The 20,949-nt window shown below is 43.9% G+C and overlaps 1 protein-coding gene and 1 non-coding gene across 2 annotated transcripts; one reads left to right on the forward strand and one right to left on the reverse strand.

The window, feature by feature from the left end:
- Positions 1–442: 442 nt before the first annotated feature.
- On the reverse strand, positions 443–20,064 carry LOC133033810 (uncharacterized). The gene is made up of 3 exons (XM_061108822.1): positions 19,247–20,064; positions 1,097–2,197; positions 443–455 (listed from the first exon to the last, which is right to left on the reverse strand). The coding sequence occupies exons 1-3, from the start codon at positions 20,062–20,064 to the stop codon at positions 443–445; spliced, it is 1,932 nt and encodes a 643-aa protein (XP_060964805.1).
- Positions 20,065–20,587: 523 nt separating this feature from the next.
- Positions 20,588–20,694, forward strand: LOC115708384 (small nucleolar RNA R71). Its single transcript, XR_004009885.1, has one exon. It is a non-coding gene; the product is annotated as a small nucleolar RNA R71 (small nucleolar RNA).
- The last annotated feature ends 255 nt before the right edge of the window (positions 20,695–20,949 follow it).

Raw genomic sequence — 20,949 nt, forward strand, 5'->3', positions numbered from 1 at the left:
AGGTAGTAGTGACGAGATAACAAGTCTTAAGCAGTGGGATTTGAGGATCTTGTCCTCAACAAGAAAATTTATTGTGGTGCTTGGAGTAGCAAGAAGGTGTTCTTAACAACTGAGGTAAGAAGAGTGGACATCTGTGCACAGGGTGTATGTTGAAACAGACAACTGTATTATGGGTTTGTATTTACATGTTTTATTCTATGGTAGATTGTTGTTTTATGCTAATGTTATTAGTGTGTGATAGTGATAAGGCTTTTGACTGTTTGTGTGAGGATAGCACTTATAGGATAGGTTTTCTGCTGGTGTGAGCATAGCACTGCAGGATATATTTTTGGCTGCTTGTATGGGTTTACTTGTAGGTTATCCTATCATGGGTGAGTACAACTTGTGATAAGGGATTGCCTTATTGGATGCCGAGTGTGAGAACAACACAAGGCAGGGAAAGTTACACTTCATGTCTGATCAACATGAGTGGGAGTAGATTATCGTATGTGAGGATAATGTGCGATAAGATACTATGTGTTATGTGTGTGAGTATAACATGCATTAAGATTACATTGTGATGTGATGTTATATTGTATTTGAGAATATTATGTGATATGATATGTTGGTATATGTATGCAAGTATGGTATGAATTGATTTGATGTTGTGATATTGTTATACTTATGACTATGTTATCTGGTTGGGGGGGTTATGTCCTACATAGCTCTTCTTACTGGGCGTTAGCTCACGGGTACTCTGTGTGCAGGTAAAGGCAAAACTATATAGTGAGGGTGGCGAGCTCGAGGCGTGGATTACATGTTAGGGGATTGTCACGATGTTTTGGTTTAAAAATATTTCATTTAAGATTATGATTCAAATAGTTTTTGTAAGGCTTTATATTTTAAAGTTATGAATAAATAAATGTTTTGTTTTAAAAATAATGAGATCTCATGCTTAGTTATTTTTTTATTAAAGAAGTCTTTTATTGTCTTTATCTTAAATGGTTTTAAACGGACTAGCTAGTGTGACGTCTCGGGAAATCGGGGCGTTACACAAGTAAATGTAGTCTTTTCTTGATCTTCGGGGGCAATGGGGATTTGGTTATATCCCGAGTACCCATCAAGAAAGCAATAATAAGCATGGCCAGTTAATCGTTCAAGCATTTGGTCAATGAAGGGTAATGGGAAGTGGTCTTTCCTAGTGACACTATTCAACTTTCTATAGTCTATACACACTCTCCACCCAGTTTGGACTCTAGTAGGAATTAACTCATTTTGTTCATTTTTAACAACAGTGATCCCAGACTTTTTTGGAACAACTTGAACAGGACTAACCCATGGACTGCCAGAAATAGGGTAAATGATCCCTACATCTAACATCTTAATTACATCATCTCTTACTACCTCTTTCATGTTTGGATTTAATCTTCTTTGACTTTCTCGGGAGGGCTTAGCATTTTCTTCTAAATGAATTCTATGCATGCACACAGCTGGGCTAATTCCCTTAATGTCTCCCATGGTCCAACCTATGGCCTTTTTATGTTTTCTAAGGATATCTAACAACTTTGTTTCTTGTTTTTCATCTAAATCAGATGCAATGATAACGGGATAAGTGTTAGACTCTCCTAGAAATGCATATTTCAAAGTGTCGGGCAAAGGTTTGAGATCTAACTTTGGTGGTTCAGGAGTTGACTCAACATGCTCTAATGGAATACATGGTTCAATTTTGGCTTTCCATTTTTCAGTATCCATTAGTGGGGTAGACTCAAGCAAAGAATTGACATCATGAATAAAATCATCAACATTTAAGCACATTCCAAACATTTTTGCATAAGTTTCAAAAGATTCATTCATGTCCATTTCAAACATATTTTCCGTGTTAATCATGTTTACTTCATGTATTTCCTCACACTCAACAGATTTAGCAACATTAAAAACATTCAATTCAACAGTCATGTTTCCAAAAGATAATTTCAATACACCATTACGACAGTTGATAATTGCATTAGATGTAGCTAAAAATGGTCTACCTAAAATGATGGGTATTTGAGCATGAGCATTTTCAACAGGTTGAGTATCAAGAACAATGAAATCAACAGGAAAATAGAACTTATCTACTTTAATTAAAACATCTTCTATAATACCTCTAGGAATTTTCACAGAACGATCAGCTAATTGAAGTGTTATAGAAGTTGGTGTTGACCGAGATTTTCGGCAACTATTAAAATATAATTATAATATTGAGCTGCAAGAAAGTGAGATGAGGATTTTTACGTGGTTGGGGCGTTAATGAGCCTTAGTCCGCGAGTCTTTGTTATTAATGGATGTATTTAATACAGATTCCACACTTGAGGGAATGTTACCCTTATAAATACAGAGAATGTTCTTGGTGAGTATTTGCTCTTCTTGCTCATATGCAACCCAAGATTCTCGATCCCATTAAATGAGTTTTGAGGGGGTATTTATAGTGTTTTGGTGGGGTAATCCCTAGAATTGTTCTTACAAACGTGTCTGTAAGTATCCATAAAGTTGGGTATTCCCAATGAATATACCATGGGTAATGCATGGTCAAATCCCTAGGTGCTGTAGGGTTTTTATGAGGAATGTCCTTTTTGCCTTGTGATTGATGTGACTCTTCGCAGAGTAGCCGTCGCTAGACTTAAACGATCATTACTGTGGCGCTGCTGTTTGGAGGTTGTGCCGTCAGACTTTATTGCGTGTTGCAGTCCCAACACGCTTCCTCCCATGCAGCATTAAATGCGACTTGATTGCTCAGGAGAGGCCTGACACATCCCGGAGAGGCTTTATGTTATGCGAGCTTCCGGGAGCACCTTGTACTCCGGGTGCCTCCTCCGGGACCTATGCCCAGGGTGCTTCCTTGTGGCATACAAAGACTTATCAAATATTTACAAGTTATCTGATCCACGTGTCCCTGTTTGACTGGTCCACGTATATTAGGCGAAATCAGGGGCAACATTTACCCCCCAAGCCTTGTTTACTTGGAAAATAAACCAAGGCTTGCTTAGGTGCCTCCGGTTGACTCCTCGGTTCCCTGGCTTAAGCTCAGAGCGCGTGGGGGCACATTTAATGATGACATTTAATGCAGCGATTCGCTTTTTGCAGAGGCATCTCCGGCCGCCTCCTCAGTTTCTCGGCACGAGCTTGGGGCGCGTGAGGGTGCGTCTAATGATGGCATTAAATGCAGCGATTTGCTTTTTTGCAGAGGTCGATTCGTTTCATGCCCTTTGATTGATGCGGCGCATTAATGGTGTCAGACGGATACTCAAACGTTTCCACCGCCTTTATGGCAACTCAATCTGACCCGTTGATCTTTGGGTATTTGAATCGTGCATTTCCCCCACCGTACGATTGGTAGGTGGTGACGCCTGTTCCTCATGCACTTTTGCCTATAAAAGCCACCACCTTTACTTCATTTCGGTTACTTTCCATTCCTTGCCATTTTTGCTCGAATTTCCCAGAGAGAAAATTCTTCAAAAACAGCACGAACCTTCTGAACACTTCGCCATTTCTTCCCAGTTTTTCCTTGTTTGCTATCATCAGTCCTTCTCGTCTTTACTCGACTAAACTCAGGACCCCCAGTTCAACACTTTACTGTAAGTTTCTTGCATCCTTTGGTAATGACATGCTTTTACTTGCTTTGTTTGTTTTTTCTGGGTTCGCATTTTGAGATTCCTGGGCATGCAAGTGTTTAGGTTCTTCATGTATTCTGTTTTGTGTTTACTGCTTTAGTTGTAGGACCGCCATTATTATGCCTCTGTTATTATCGTGCATTTTCGTTGAAGAAAACCATATGTTCTTCGTTCAACGGTTGCTTAGGGCATAGAATGGGGTCTTTTTCCTTCTGTTTCTCTTACTGTGTAAAACCACTTTCTGCGATTTTACTGCACCCCACACTTGTTCAGGGAATCTTTCTAGGGTTTCCCATGTGACACGTGTCCGGAGGGGGCCTCTTTCCAGCGGTTAGGGGACCCCCACTCCCTTTTTCTTGACTTAGGGTTTGGTATGGGACCCAACTGTTGGAATTTTCTCTTTCCCTTTTTTTTTTCACAGAATACAAAATGTCTGCCTCTGGTTCGAAATCTTCGAAGAAGAGCGGGAAACGCATGGCCACTCTGGAGGAGGTTTCCCTGGGACCCGTTGCCCAGGAGGGGTATAAATCCCGAGCGACCGGGTGGGAAGCGGCTGAGCTTCATTCCACCCTAACCTGCCCTCACCAGCTGGAGAATATTATGGACGTTGCTGGGATCAAACCTTCCACTTCAGGGACCTATCACCAGCCACCTCGCGACTCGGAGACGCCTAACCACAATTACGGCGGCTTCGGGGCCTGGAGCCAGACACACCTGATGGCCGGCGCCATGCTCCCGCTTCAAGACTATTTTGTTAATTTCCTTGTATTTGTCGGCCTTGCGCCATACCAACTCATTCCTCAAGCTTATCGCCTGCTTTCAGGCTTATTTATTTTTTATGCCGCCCGCGGATGGGGATCTCCCAACCCGGCGGAAATTTTATATTTTTATGAACTTGTATCCATCCCCAAGAAAGGGGACAAACTTAAGGACGGTTTCTATGGGTTCCGGATCCATCCCGCCAACGAGGGGGTGGTTCCGTATAATAGGCAGACTCACGTCAAGGAGTATCGCCATCGCTTTTTCTTTTCCTCCGGGTTCAGGGCAGTGGATCACCCGGAGCTCCTTACTGAGTGGGTGAGGATCCCACCCTATCAGCGGACGGCCCCTACCCAGACCTTCCTCCGGAGGGCCCAAGCCTTTGCCTCCTACGACCGCGCCGATCTCGATGTCGGGGGTTTGGTCACCATGGAGAACTGCAGGAAGGCCAAACTTATCCTTCCGCATCAATCCGTGGAGGACTCTAACCTCTCACGGGTCATCTGTCCCAATGTAAGGGCGCCGGTCGCGGAGAAGGCCTTCAGGGATGAGCTTATCGCCACGACAGAGAAAAAGTATCAAGATTATCTCTACCGGAAGGCCCAGGAGAAGGCATACTCTCAGGCCCAGGCTGCCTCTGGGAGGGGACTTCGCGTGGGGAGTCCGGTGGTGCGAAGGAGCCAGGCGATTGCCGGGAAGTCCGAGGCTAAATTTTTTGACAAGATTCTTCAAGAAGAGATTGGGGATCGTCCTGCCAGGAGGCCCCTTCGTATTGAGGATTCTTCGGAGAGGCAAACCCCCCGGCCACAGCCTTCGGTCCCAGAGCCAAACTCGGGGGCTCCTGGTGCTAGCACCTCCGGTGCCGGCGGTAAGTCTCCTTTGATAATTCGTTATGTTCCTTCCGTTGGTGAATACGCCAGTCATAGGCCTGTAGGGTTCGACGAGCGTCTTCATAGGTTTAGGATGCCATCGACCCGGTAGGGGGATCGTTTGAAGGAATTTTATTTTTCAAACTTAGGAGATTTCCTAGGTCGATCCCGGATGGGCTCTGGCCCTCCGGAACCTATTCCCTTAGGTCCTTCAGCTTACATAACGTCCAGCTGGTTTTGGCCTTCGGACAGTTATCTCGGAGATGATGCTGCCAGCATTAAAGTTCAGGACTTTGCTAGGGCCGAATTAGGAAGTTCGGGTAGGAGTAGCTTATTTGTTGTATCTTGTATGAGTGGTTCCCCACGGACATCTAACACTTGCTTATTTTGTGAAACAGGTGTCTCCATGGATGCCATTTTGGAACAGCTTGCCGGAGTTCACACTCCCGTGGCTCCTCCGGCCTTTACCTCTTCCCCCCTGGCCTTTCCCTGAAGGTCTCTTCCAGCGCTCCCCCCGACACTATTGATTTAGTGGATGACGAGGAGGTGCTTCCGGGAGAAGGCCAAGGAAAGCAGTGGGACTTCTCCGAGGAAGTCGCCGAGGGTGCAGGAGAGCTCCGGGCCCTTCCGGAGAAGGCTGAAGAAGGCGAAGAGGAGCCCTGAGGTGGCTCTGATTCGTAAGCGCAAGGGCAAAATGATTGCCCAGGACGAGCCCAAGAAGCCTCGGAGAGCCGACACTCCCGCCCATGGTCTTGACGGCGGGGTCTCCCCCATGGAAGAAAATCCTGCTCCTCCCAACATCATGCTTACTCTGGTCCCGGGAGATGAGGTGAGGCAAGAGCTTCGGATAGCCAAACATAACTATGCCATGGATGAGTACTCCCGGGGGTACGCCGAGGTGGAAGCCCTTAGGAGGGTTTTGCGGGTTGAGGTAGAGGCGAGTATCAACAACCCGGAGTACCAGGATCTGTGGGACCTTAACCTGGACCCCTTATCGGACTGGTTCCGTCGCTTCCTTGGGCCCACCTTGGCTCCTTTTGCCGCGGAGATGACCGGAGAGTTCGCTTCTCAGCTCACTCGATGCGCGCCTAAGCGGTTCGCCACTTGTGCCTCCCTGAACTCCATCTTCCAGGTCCAGGACCTCAGCCATTCCCTCACCGTGGTAAGTACTTCGCAATTTTTGCTTTTCCCTTTATTTTTCTTCTTGGGAGGTTTTTCTTTCTTACACTTGTGTTATTGTTTAGCTTGCTGCTGAGGTTGGCCGCCTCTCCAAGAACATCATAAATCATGGCTTCGTTCTGTCCGACTTTGGGGACATGAACGATGTCAGGAAGGTCCTTCAGGACCTCACAGCGGAGAGGCAGATCTACCAAGAGGCTGCCGAGCGCCAGGAGGCGGCTGCTAAGGCCAAGGAAGAGGAGGCCAAACGGAGGGAGGCTCAGGCGGAAGCCATGATCCGGGACAAGGCCCAGCGGAGGGACAGGATGGAGGCCCAACATCAGGAGGAGCTGAGGGCTCAAAGCGGGGTTGCTGATAAGGCCAGGCGAGATCTACGGGAGGCCAGGGAGGCTTTGGACGAGATGGTTGCCAAGGTCAGATCCTTAGAGGAAACTCACCAGGCGAACATATAGAGTCCAAGGCCGCTCTAGCTGCGGAGCTGAAGGAGCTCAGGGACTTCAAGGAACAATCCATCAAGAAGGCCAAAAGAGCCGAGCTCCTTTCTCCTGTTTCCTGCGCCCGGTGTCCGAAGCGCTTTGACGATGGAGTCTACATGGCTTGGTCCACCAACGACCAGAATATCAAGCTTACTTTTTATCCCAAACCCGAGGAAATGATTGCCAAATTCCGGGAAAAGAAGAAGAAGCTTGATGCCGTGTTAGAGGCACGTATCGGACCTCGCCTTCCTCCGCGCGCTGACTGAGCTGCTGTACAACCGACCCAGTATAACCAAGATTCCACCCGCTTCTTTTATTATTCTCTCTTTTTTTTTTGTACATATTTGCTGCTGCCTTATAGCAATATATGTAGGTAGCAGTTTTTATTCGAAGGGGAGACAATTATATTTTAAGGCCTATCCCCGGGCCATTTATATGTATATGACCTGCCCTTTGGGCCAGGATATTTTATATGTGATCTTTCTTTTGCCACATACTTATGTTTTTTAACCTGTCCTTTGGATCAGGGTTTTTATACTTATGCGTTTTATTCTTGCGCATACTTTTTGACCTGCCCTTTGGGTCAGGATATTTTACTTAGTTTGTTTTTCTGTCTATCCGTGCGGTATACCCTAGTACCCCCCTGAGTGGCATAGAAACTTTGTTTTTAAGGCACTCAGTTTTATTTAATATGTAGAGGAGGTATACATTTGGACGGTACAAACCCTTTGAACAAAGTCTAAGTTTTATTTCGCTACTGGTAATATTTTCTGAGGTGATCGGCATTCCAGGCTCTTGGGACGGTGGTTCCGTCCATTCTTTTTAGTTTGTAAGTGCCGGAGCCGATCTCGTCCTCGATCTCATATGGTCCTTCCCAATTTGGCCCAAGTACCCCCACTCCGGGTTCTTGGGTGGCTGGGAAAACCCTTCTTAGGACCATATCCCCAATAGCGAATTTTCTGTTTTTAACCTTAGAGTTAAAATACTTGGTCACCTTCTTTTGATAAGCAGCCATCCGTATTTGAGACTCATCCCGGAGTTCTTCGACTTGATTCAAAGCCTCTTGGAGCAGTGCCTGATTAGTGGCAGGATCGTAAGTCGTCCTCCTGTGGGATGGGAATAATGTTTCCACCGGGACCATTGCTTCACAACCGTACGCCATTGAGAAAGGCGAGTGACCGGTTGTGGTTCTGGGGGTCGTCCGGTAGGCCCATAATACCCTTGGCAATTCTTCAGGCAAGTTATTTTTGCAGGCCAGCAGCTTCTTTTTCAAGGTGACCTTTAGGATTTTATTGACCGCTTCCGCCTGGCTGTTTGTTTGGGGCCTGGCTACCGCGGAGAAGCTCTTCACTACTCCGTGTTGGTTGCAGAAGTCAGTAAATTCCTCGCAATCAAATTGCTTTCCATTGTCGGAGACTATTTTGTGAGGCAGGTCGTATCGACACACTATGTTTTTGATAACAAAGTCCAATGCCTTCTTGGCAGCTATTGTCTTCATAGGCTCAGCCTCTGTCCATTTGGTGAAGTAGTCTACTGCTACTATTGCATACTTTACCCCTCCTTTTCCTGTTGGTAGAGACCCGATGAGATCTATTCCCCAGACCGCGAAGGGCAAGGGACTGGTCATCAGGGTGATCTCGTTTGGAGGGGCTCTCGGTATGTTCGCGTACCTTTGGCACGAGTCACACTTTTGGACATAGTCTATACAATCTTTTTTCATTGTTGGCCAGAAGTACCCTTGCCTCAATATTTTCTTTGAGAGACTGGGTCCTCCCGTATGATCTCCACAGAACCCTTCGTGGACCTCTAGCATGATTTGTCTAGCTTCAGGGTCCGATACACACCTTAAATAAGGCATGCTGAGTCCTCTCCGGTAGAGAATTTGGTCCATCATTACATAACGATGAGCCTGATACTGAATCTTTCGAGACAGTGCCCTCTCTTGGGGCAACTCACCTGTTGTTATGTATTTTATGATGGGGACCATCCAGCTGGGTTCTTGCCCAACCGTTAGTGTGGTCTCTTTTATTTTGATGCTTGGCTCTGCCAAGCGTTCCACTGGTACTACCCCCAACTCTTCGATTTCGCTATCTGAGGCTAACTTAGCCAGACAGTCTGCGTGAGCGCTCTTTTCTCGGGGGATTCTTTCTATTTTATAGTCCGCGAACTCGTGGAGCAGTTCTCGGACTATTGTTACGTATGCGGCCATCCGCTCGCCGCGAGTTTGGTACTCTCCGGATACCTGGTTTACGACCAGTTGAGAGTCACTGTAGACTTCCACTCTTTTGGCCCCTACAGCTTTTGCCAACTTCAGCCCTACTATCAGGGCTTCATATTCGGCCTCGTTGTTTGAAGCTGTGAAGTCAAATCGGAGGGCCGCCTGGAGCCGCAGTCCAGTTGGTGATATCATAGCCATTCCGGCTCCTGAACCGTTCTCATTAGAAGCTCCGTCTACAAATACCCTCCAGGTGGGGATTGGTGGTACCAGCGTATTCGCTGTTGCCTCGGCTTCGTTGCATTCGGTAATGAAGTCCGCCAAGGCTTGGCCTTTTATGGAAATCTGGGGGACGTAGTGTAAGTCGAATTGACTTAGCTCCACCGCCCACTTGAGGAGTCTTCCGGACGCTTCAGGCTTCTGGAGAACTTGTCGGAGCGGATGATTGGTTAGGATCTTGATCGGATGGGCTTGGAAGTATGGCCTTAACTTTCTCGACGCCATCAGGAGGCAAAATACCAATTTTTCAATGACTAGGTATCTTATTTCAGCCCCTATCATGCGCTTACTGACATAGTACACGGGATGCTGAGTTTTCTCTTCCTCCCGGACCAGGGCAGCGCTGACCGCGTGCTCGGAGACGGCCAAGTAAAGAAACAAGTCTTCTCCAAGGACGGGTTTCGATAGGATAGGAGGTTTGGCCATGTGATCTTTTAGCCTCTTGAATGCCTCCTCGCATTCGTCCGACCATTCGAACTTTTGGCATTTCTTTAGCACGTTGAAGAAGGGTATGCACTTGTCCGTGGATCGTGAGATAAAACGACTCAATGCGGCTACCTTTCCGGTCAAGCTCTGCACGTCTTTATGTTTTTTGGGGGATGGCATATCCAAGAGAGCCTGGATTTTTTCCGGGTTTGCTTCAATCCCCCTTTGGCTGACTATGAAACGCAGGAATTTTCCTGACTTGACCCCAAATGTGCACTTTTTTGGGTTGAGTTTCATACCGTATCTCCGGACGACTTCGAAACATTCTTCTAAGTCGCTTGCATGGCTGTTGTATGCTTTGGATTTGACGAGCATGTCGTCCACGTACACCTCCATGTTTCGTCCCAGGAGGCTCTTAAACATCCGGTTAACCATTCTTTGATAGGTTGCTCCGGCGTTTTTCAGTCCGAAAGGCATGACTAGGTAGCAGTATACCCCCTTATCGGTCCTGAAGCTAGTGCATTCTTGGTCTGCCGTATGCATTTTTATTTGATTGTACCCAGCATAGGCATCCATGAAAGATAACAGTTTAAATCCGGAAGTGGGGTCTACCATTTGGTCGATCCTGGGTAGCAGGAAGCAGTCCTTTGGACAAGCTTTGTTTAGATCAGTGAAGTCTATACAAACTCGCCATGTCCCGTTCGGCTTGGGCACCAGGACTGGATTGGCCAGCCATTTGTTAGGTTATAATTAACCTATATTTCGGGTCTTTAAAGTTTGCATTATCTCGTCTATTGGTGTCTTTTGGAGCAGTTTTACGCTTGATTTTCATTATTTCAGGTTCCCGGGGTGTTAAAGTTCGAATTCAGTCAAATGGCGACCCTTTTTCCTGAAGCATCAGTAGTCGCGACCTCTGATGAGCCTGGTCGCGACCCTTTTTCCTGGTCGCGACCCAGGTCGCGACTTCGTAAGATAGGCAGAAACTCGGTTTTTCGAGTTTTGCCTGTAGTCGCGACCAGCTTAAATGCTAGTCGCGACTATGTACGGAAATCGCAGATTTGACCTAATTTTGATTTTTCACTCAATTGGAGGCTCACCACTTATCCCTATATAAGGAATACGACATTGAAGGTCAAAGGCAAGCAAAAACAGACCTAATAGTGGAGGCAAAGTGGAGAGGAAGCTATCTTGAAGACCCGGAGCGATACCACCTTCTAGTTTCTTTCTTTTACCCTTTTTATTCATCTTTATGTTTGTTTTTATTTCTGAATTAATCATGGATGTTTTTAGAGTTATTATGAACTAAATTTCCCAATAAGGGAGGATGATGAATGTTGTTTAAGTTTATGCCTAGTTAATAAATAATTGCCATTCCTTCATCTTATGTGTGATTACTATCTTTATTTGTGTTTAATTTCATGTGCAAGCTTGATCACCTTTTACATGCTCTATGATCCTAATTCGAAATCTGAAAAGTGAGAATTAGGAATGCTAAAATTTGGATAGTCTAGGTTTTGATGTAAAACGAAAGTATTTACATAGCCTAGTGACTAATAGATTATTGCTTAATGCTGATTTTGTGTTGATCTAATTAAGAAGTTAATTAGAGAACATATTATTTAGAACCTAAAAGATCTGAAAAGAGTTAGGTTAATTTATAATCTGTCTTTCACATTGAGATAAGGATAGCAATTAGGCATTAACATAGGTAACTTATCAACAGGATTCACCTCCCTAATCTCTCATCTTGATTAATCTTCGTTTATTTTCTCTTTAATTTCTGAGTTATTTACTTTTAAAATTGCAACTTATTATTTTACCAAATAGAATCATAATTATAATTTAGTAGTACTCAATCCAATTCCCTGTGGTTCGACCTCACTTGCGTGAGCTACTACTTGATACGTACACTTGCGTAATAAACAGAAAACCAGTAACAAGTTTTTGGCGCCGTTGCCGGGGACTGTTTTAGTTAATATCAATATATTTGAATTCTATTCTAATTTGGTTTCTTTTTATTTAAGTTTATAAATGTTTTACTTATGAGTTTGAACTGCAAGATAAATCCAGATGCTATATCTTGAGGATTTTGTCCAACAACACAATGAACCATTCTATTCTGCTTGGAGGAGATTTAAAGAGCTTGGAGAGAGATGTTATCCCACTTTCTCAAGTGGATGTTTTACATGGCTCTTGTATGATGGACTTAACGATGAAACAAGAAGTTGGGTTGATTATGGAGCAGAGGCAACTGGAGCGCCTTTATTAATGAGAGGCCATGATGTAATAAATCTGTTGAATGATATGGCAGATTTTGATTACGATTGGCATTGGAATCATCACTTCAGGGTTGGAGTCACCAATACCCACCTTATTGCCCAAATTTATCCCAACAAACTGAAAAAGAGGAGCAACTACTATCACTTCTACAATCACTTCCAGGAGAGATTAATCGCTTAACTGACATGGTGAGATCTTTATGTGATAATTCAATGACTCATGATTCAGAATGTAATAACTCCAATGATGAAAGTTATGAGAGTTGTTGGTACAATGAAGAAGGGTCATTATTTGAATACAAGGAAGATAATGAGCCTACATTTGAAGATCAAGATCCTTGTGAAAAGGAAATCATTGAATATGAAATCATAAGTGAGGGTATGGATAGCCAAGTGAAGAGTGAGCAACAAGAAGAAGGGTTGTTAGATGAAAGTGTTGAAACTGTGACATTGGAGGATGAGGAAGAACATGACATCATTGATTCAACTACATCAATGATATTGACAAACAAACCACCAATGGATCCATATATTTCATCAACACCATATTATATCCTCTACGAGCTACGAAAGGCTTCTCCCCAAGCTCATCATCGAAAGTCTTGTGTTGTTGGTGTGGCTTTTGGTTCAAACTCATTACATGCCAAGCTTGAGGGCATTTTTAAAAACAACTTTCAAGTTGTCCAGCATGATGCTTATTACGGGCGTCAACCGCTTGTTGATGTGGCGCTCAAGTAAGTTTCCTTTCCTTTTTCTTTAATGTCACATTGGGGACAATGTCATATTTTAGTTTGGGGGGAGAGACTTAAAAATTTTAAATTCTGCACTTTAATTTCTGCATTTTAATTTTCTGTTTTAGTTTTTTTGTTTTAGTTAAGGAATGGAAAAAAGCTTGACGATAGTTGTATACTGCTGATTAGTGTGATGTGATCTGAAATTGTAAAATAACTGTGTGCTTGATTCTATTAACTCTTTGGATTAGTTTGGATGCTTAGAAACCTGTGTACAATTGCAATTACTCAATCTGTGAAAATTGTTATAACTGTTTTACTATGGTTTGTGGTAAGATTGACAGGATAGCTTAGAACTTGCATGTTTATTCTTTTGAGGCGAAATCCTTGATAGTGTTCAATTGGAATATGACTTAGGCATTTGTTGGATAGTTTGAGCCTTTCAAGCCTACCATAATGTGTATCCCTAGTTACCCTTTTGAGCCTTAACCTGTTGAGTTTTCACCCACTGATTTGAAATTTTGCAACCACACTATTACTCTTTGTTTTCACCATGATTATCCATGATATCATAAGCTATATGATTAGTTTGGGGGAAAAGAAACATTTAGTGTGACGAAATAGTGAGAGGGAGAAAATTTTTTGTAAGATTGAGAAGAAAAAAATTGTGTAATTCAATGTCACTGAAAAAAAATAATATACTTGAAAAATAAAAAAAAAAAAAAAAGAGAAAAATAAACAAATAAAGTATATGATTTCAGTGATGTTGGAAAATAGTAAATATATCCTATCTCAATCTTGGTAGATGTGGGAACGCTATGGGGTATTGAAAAAAATAAGAAGCTTGTGGGTTCTGTTTGTGTGCTTATGATATCTTGAGCCAAAATTATCTTTTGCCTATCCCTGAATATCTGAGCCATATTACCTAAACCTTGAAAAGACCTAATGATTCCAAAAGAATACTGTCAACATTAGTGGAGAAAGGTAAGCATGCAAGCTTATGAGTTATCGGGTTGTGGAACTAATGGAAAGAGTAAAACTTTTATAACAATGTTTCATACTTGAGTAGATTGTTCCAGTTGTACATAGTGTTATTAATTGAGCATCCGAGTTAATTGTTAGAGTTAGTAAGAACAAAATTCTAGTTTATGCAAGGAAGGAAACAGAGCATGAGTCAGCAGTGTAGTGATTATCTGATAGAGTAGTTAGTTTTTTTTATCTTACTCGAGGGCGAGTAAGAGTCTAGTTTGGGGGAATTTGTTAGGTTATAATTAACCTATATTTCGGGTCTTTAAAGTTAGCATTATCTCGTCTATTGGTGTCTTTTGGAGCAGTTTTACGCTTGATTTTCATTATTTCAGGTTCCCGGGGTGTTAAAGTTCGAATTCAGTCAAATGGCGAAAAACTGGGACAAACTTGGAAAAATTGGAAAATTTGGTTCCCGAAGCATCGTAGTCGCGACCTCGATGAGCCCTCGGTCGCGACCCTTTTTCCCGGTCGCGACCTGTGTCGCGACTTCGTAAGATAGGCGAAACTCGGTTTTCGAGTTTTGCTCGTAGTCGCGACTCAGCCTTAAATGCTAGTCGCGACTATGTACGGAAATCGCAGATTTGACCTAATTTTGATTTTTCACTCAATTGGAGGCTCACCACTTATCCCTATATAAGGAATACGACATTGAAGGTCAAAGGCAAGCAAAAACAGACCTAATAGTGGAGGCAAAGTGGAGAGGAAGCTATCTTGAAGACCCGGAGCGATACCACCTTCTAGTTTCTTTCTTTTACCCTTTTTATTCATCTTTATGTTTGTTTTTATTTCTGAATTAATCATGGATGTTTTTAGAGTTATTATGAACTAAATTTCCCAATAAGGGAGGATGATGAATGTTGTTTAAGTTTATGCCTAGTTAATAAATAATTGCCATTCCTTCATCTTATGTGTGATTACTATCTTTATTTGTGTTTAATTTCATGTGCAAGCTTGATCACCTTTTACATGCTCTATGATCCTAATTCGAAATCTGAAAAGTGAGAATTAGGAATGCTAAAATTTGGATGGTCTAGGTTTTGATGTAAAACGAAAGTATTTACATAGCCTAGTGACTAATAGATTATTGCTTAATGCTGATTTTGTGTTGATCTAATTAAGAAGTTAATTAGAGAACATATTATTTAGAACCTAAAAGATCTGAAAAGAGTTAGGTTAATTTATAATCTGTCTTTCACATTGAGATAAGGATAGCAATTAGGCATTAACATAGGTAACTTATCAACAGGATTCACCTCCCTAATCTCTCATCTTGATTAATCTTCGTTTATTTTCTCTTTAATTTCTGAGTTATTTACTTTTAAAATTGCAACTTATTATTTTACCAAATAGAATCATAATTATAATTTAGTAGTACTCAATCCAATTCCCTGTGGTTCGACCTCACTTGCGTGAGATACTACTTGATACGTACACTTGCGTAATAAACAGAAAACCAGTAACACCATTCCGGATACGTCGCGGATCATGCCGCTGGTCAAAAGTTTGTCCACCTCTTTCTCTAGAGCCTCGGCCTTCACCGAGTCAAGAGGGCGTCTCTTTTGCTGTACAGGAGGCATGTCCGGGTTGACATTGAGTACATGGGTGATGACGTGAGGGCTTATGCCTGTCATGTCTTCTTCGCGCCATGCAAAGATGTCGATGGCGCCCTTCAGTGTTTTTATTATTTTGTCCTTTTCCTCCGGGTCCAGGTTCTTCCCTATCCGGAGTATTTTGGTGGAGTCGTCGTCGCACACTGGTATTTCTTCGACGTCCTCCATTGGTTCCACGACCCTTTCGGATCCTACACGAGGATCCAACTCATCCTCTTCAGCTTTCTCTATCTGATGGGACTCCCGGACCATAAGTACGGGTAGGTGGGTGGCAACATTGTAACATTGCCTTGCTTCCCCCTGATTTCCCCTCACAGTTCCGACTCCGGCTTCCTGGGTAGGGAATTTTAGGCACAGATGTCGTATCGAAGTGATTGCACCAAAGTCCACTAGGGCCGGCCGGCCGAGGATCGCGTTGTAGGCTGTCGGACAGTCTACCACCACGAAGGTGCAATATTTAAATGTGCTTTGGGGAGTATCTGGGCACAGAGTAACCGGGAGCCTTACTTTTCCCATCGGGATAAGCGTCGTCCCGTTAAACCCCGTGAGCTGCGACCCACTAGGCGAGAGGTCCCGGTCGGTCAACCCTATCGTGGTGAAGGCTTCTTTGAAGAGCAGGTTCACGGAACTCCCATTGTCAATTAAGACCCTGGCCACCACTTTATTTGCGATGGGGGTCTCTATGACCAGTGGGTCGTGATGAGGAAAACGCACCGTCTTGTCGTCTTCTTCCGTGAACGTGATGGGTTGGTCCATCAGCCGGGGCCTTTGAGCTGGGAGTTGAGTAACTTCCCATATCTCATTGTGCTTCGCGGCCTCGGCGTATCGTTTTTGCTCCTTGCGAGTGTTCCCTCCGATATGGGGACCTCCGGAGATCATGGCCACCCGCCCATTAGGCCGGGGCGGTAGCCCGGGAATATGCTGGGCGTCACCTGCGGGAGCAGCTGAAGCCAATACTCCTGCTGTACCCCCTGGTATTCCCGGAGGCATACCCCTAGCCACCTGTCCCGAATTAAGGTGGGGCAACCTATTTTTGATCCACTCATAGAGGTGGCCCAAACGGATTAGATTTTCAATCTCGTCCTTGAGATTCTTACACTCATTGGTGCTATGACCAATGTCGTTGTGGTACTCGCATCTTTTGCTCGGATCTCTCCGGGAGCTGTCTTTGTACAACGGTTGCGGTCTCCGGTAGTGCGTATTTTGCCTAGTGGCGAAGTACACACGCTCCTGAGAGTCCGATAGCTCCGTGTACTGAGTATATTGGGGGGTGTACCCCTTTTTCTGGCGCTTCTCTCCCGTTTGGGTGCTGCCTTTGGACGACCTTTTACTCCTCGATCCCTGGGCAGGGCTTGTTAGGCTAGCAGTCGGGGCAGCCTGTGAAGGAGCTTGCCCATTCACCCCGGACGGGTTGCCAAAATGAGAAGATGCTGGCGCCAAAGCTTGGCCCTGGCTATACCCGGGGGTAGCAGAGAACTGTATGCCACTCACTTGTGGAGTCGCGGTCGGGGCAATACCCGAGGGCGATACTCCGGGCATATACCCTGCTATCCCGGTGGGATAATAGCCTCCATAAGCCACGATTTGGGCTTCTTCGAGGTTGATATACTTTTGGACTCTTTTCTGGAAGTCCTGGAGGCTGGCAGCCCCTTCTTGCTGCAACTCATTCCAGAAGGGAGTCCCAGTACGGATTCCTGCTTGGAGAAGTGCAAGCTGTTGTCCGTCATCAACCTTCTTGGTCTTCGAGGCTTCCTCTCGGAACCTCTTGATGTAATTCTTCAAGGTCTCAGTGGGCAGTTGCTTGATATTGGTCAAGGCACTAACCTCCAAGTTAACCTTTCTGGCGGCGACAAACTGTCTCCGGAAGTTGGTCTGGAGCTTATTCCAACAGCCCACGGATCCTGGTTCCAGCTTTTTGAACCATTCCTCCGCTGACCCACTCAGAGTGAGTGGGAAGCACAGACATTTGGCATCATTGCTGACCCGCATGACTGTCATGACACGGTTGAACCGTGACAGGTGGTCACTGGGATTGGAGTTCCCGGTATATGCCGCCATTTCGGGCATCTTGAAGTTTTTAGGGAGCTCCGCCTCCAGGATGTGCTTGGCACACGGCTCCCGATCCTCGCTGTCTGAATCGGAGTCGTCTCCCTTCTGCCTCTGGGAGACTCGAGCAATGTCTTTTCGAAGTATGGCGAGTTCCGCCATAATCCCTTCGTTTAACGTACCCGAGGAAACCACGGGCCCGTGTCTTTTTTGGTCAAGGTGATCCCGGAGGTCACCTTGATTCCCATTAATTTGATTTCTCAGATCAATGGGAGGACATCTTTGTCCTCTTCTCCCTCTACCCCCTGGTTCCTGGTGCACAGAAATGCTTTTTCGGTCCCCTCGATCCTGAGGGCCAAGACTCCCTTTTTGGGGCTTGCCCCTCTGTGGACCTTTCCCTTTAGGGAAATCTGAGCGGACCCTTCGCGGATCCTGCACCTTTTTCTTTCGCCCAGGGGTAGAAGTAGGGTTTTTCGTCTGATTTCCCTCAGCAGGATATCTTATAGGGCTAGGTTCCCTAGATTTCTGCTGCTGGGAATTAGGCGAAGACGTCGCTGGCTCCCTGTTGAGTCCAGCGATCATTGCCTTGGGGTGCACGTGAATGCCAGCTGCTTCCATGGCTTTCTGCATGGCTAGCATCACTTCCTGCATTTTCTGGTTTTGCGCTTTCTGAGCTTCGATCTCGGCTTCGTGATCGATAGCTTTTTGTCTGAGAAGCACCAGCTCTGAGTAACTTCCTTCGTCATAGGCATACTCGTCGAGGTTCCCCTCGTAGTCCTCGTCGGGGACTATTTCTTCTTCTTCCTCAGACTCCTCTGCTGCTCTTGAGGCTACATCTTCCTCATTTGGGTCTTGAGCATCTTCCAGAGGGCGAGGCTGACGTGTACTTCTTGTCTCCACCATTTTTGTGAAGTCAAATGCTTGTTGTGTAGCAGCTTTCTTCAGCTCTCAATGAAAGCACCAAAATGTTGACCGAGATTTTTGGCAACTATTAAAATATAATTATAATATTGAGCTGCAAGAAAGTGAGATGAGGATTTTTACGTGGTTGGGGCGTTAATGAGCCTTAGTCCACGAGTCTTTGTTATTAATGGATGTATTTAATACAAATTCCACACTTGAGGGAATGTTACCCTTATAAATACAGAGAATGTTCTTGGTGAGTATTTGCTCTTCTTGCTCATATGCAACCCAAGATTCTCGATCCCATTAAATGAGTTTTGAGGGGGTATTTATAGTGTTTTGGTGGGGTAATCCCTAGAATTGTTCTTACAAACGTGTCTGTAAGTATCCATAAAGTTGGGTATTCCCAATGAATATACCATGGGTAATGCATGGTCAAGTCCCTAGGTGCTGTAGGGTTTTTATGAGGAATGTCCTTTTTGCCTTGTGATTGATGTGACTCTTCGCAGAGTAGCCGTCGCTAGACTTAAACGATCATTACTGTGGCGCTGCTGTTTGGAGGTTGTGCCGTCAGACTTTATTGCGTGTTGCAGTCCCAACACGCTTCCTCCCATGCAGCATTAAATGCGACTTGATTGCTCAGGAGAGGCCTGACACATCCCGGAGAGGCTTTATGTTATGCGAGCTTCCGGGAGCACCTTGTACTCCGGGTGCCTCCTCCGGGACCTATGCCCAGGGTGCTTCCTTGTGGCATACAAAGACTTATCAAATATTTACAAGTTATCTGATCCACGTGTCCCTGTTTGACTGGTCCACGTATATTGGGCGAAATCAGTGGCAACAGTTGGTTTTAATTCTCCTAGACCAAGTTGCTTATAAACAGAATAAGGCAATAAATTCACACTAGCTCCTAAATCAAGTAAAGCTTTGTTAATAAAATGATCACCAATGATGCATGAAATTGTTGGATAACCAGGATCTTTATATTTTACAAGGCTTTTATATTGAATTATGGAGCTAACTTGTTCAGTTAAAAATGCCTTTTTTGGAACATTAGTGTTTCTTTTATCAGTGCAAAGGTCTTTCAGGAATTTGGAGTAGGCAGGAATTTGTTTAATGGCATCTAAGAAGGGGATGTTGATACTTACTTGTTTGAACACTTCTAAGATGTCACTATATTGGTTGCCTTTCTTGATTGGGAGTAATCTTTGTGGAAAAGGAGCTTTTGGAATGGAAGGAAGAATTTGATCATTATCTTTTGACAAGTCATTTGTGTTGGAACTTTGAGGTTGGCTTTGGTCTTTTTCAACTTGAGGTGTGTAATCGGGTTTGGCAATTTGTTTTCCGGACCTAAGAGTTGAAATAGACTTAGCTTCTTCTTTATGACTTGGAATTCCTACTTCATATTGACCTTTAGGATTTGGGATGGGTTGGCTAGGAAATCTCCCTTTTTCTCTCTCAGTTACGGCATTGGCAAGTTGACCCAATTGTGTCTCAAGTTTGGCAATGGATTGAGACTGATTTTGCATGATTTGTTGGGTGGATTGCATGAATTGTTGTAAAGTGTCTTCTAAGGAAGGCTTTCTTTGTGGAGGGTAAGGTTGACTTGGTTGGGCATGATTCGGATTTGGCATGTTGAATTAGTTTCCTTAGTTCATTTGTGGTTGGTTTTGTCTCCATGAAAAATTGGGATGGTTTCTCCAATTAGGATTGTATGTGTTAGAAAATGGGCTATCATTTGGTTTACCATATGAATGTAATGCATTAGCCTCTTCGGAAAATGTTTCAAGAAAAGAAGGACATGATTGATCATTATGACAAGTACTAGCACAAACTTCTTTTTTAGGTTGAACATGAGAATTCATAGTTTGACTTATGACTAAGGCTTCTACTTTTCTTGCTAATTTTTCAAAAGATGTTCTCAAATCAGTTTCTTCTTTAATTTCATATTTTCCTCCTCTTTTAGGTGAATTATTTGCTCTAGACCTAGGCTCAGAATAATTCTATTGTTGTGAATTAACAGATAATTCTTCAAGAGCTTCCCAAGCCTCTTGCCCTTGTAATTTCAAAATTTTTCCGGTATGCATAGATTGAATCATTTGTCGGTTTGAAGAGGTTAAACCATCATAAAAATATTTTACAAGTCTCTATTTTTCGAAACCATGGTGGGGGCATTTTAATAATAAATCTTTAAATCTTTCCCAACATTCATAAAATTCTTCATTATCTTTTTGATAAAATTCGGAGATTTCTCTTCTTAAATTATCAGTTTTGGACATGGGGAAAAATTTGGCAAGAAATTTATTAAAAAGTTGATCCCAAGTTGTTATGGTTCCGGTTGGAAGTGAGTTTAACCAAGCTTTGGCTTTATCTTTTAAAGAAAAAGGAAACAACCTAAGCTTAACCGATTCATCCGAAAAATTTTGAAAACGAAAAGTTGAGCAAATATCCAAGAAATCTTTTACATGCATGTAAGGGTCTTCTCTTTCTAAACCATAAAAAGAAGGCAACAATTGAAT

Source organism: Cannabis sativa, chromosome 1 (genome assembly GCF_029168945.1).
Source record: "Cannabis sativa cultivar Pink pepper isolate KNU-18-1 chromosome 1, ASM2916894v1, whole genome shotgun sequence".
Classification (NCBI taxonomy): domain Eukaryota; kingdom Viridiplantae; phylum Streptophyta; class Magnoliopsida; order Rosales; family Cannabaceae; genus Cannabis; species Cannabis sativa.

Excerpts from the sequence above, each read along its gene's own strand:
- LOC133033810 (XM_061108822.1), bottom strand. The coding sequence starts at position 20,064 with ATGCCAAATCCGAATCATGCCCAACCAAGTCAACCTTACCCTCCACAA. Across the intron at positions 2,198-19,246 it reads ACTGATTTCGCCCAATATAC|TTGCCGAAAATCTCGGTCAA; the intron begins GTGGACCAGTCA and ends ATATTTTAATAG.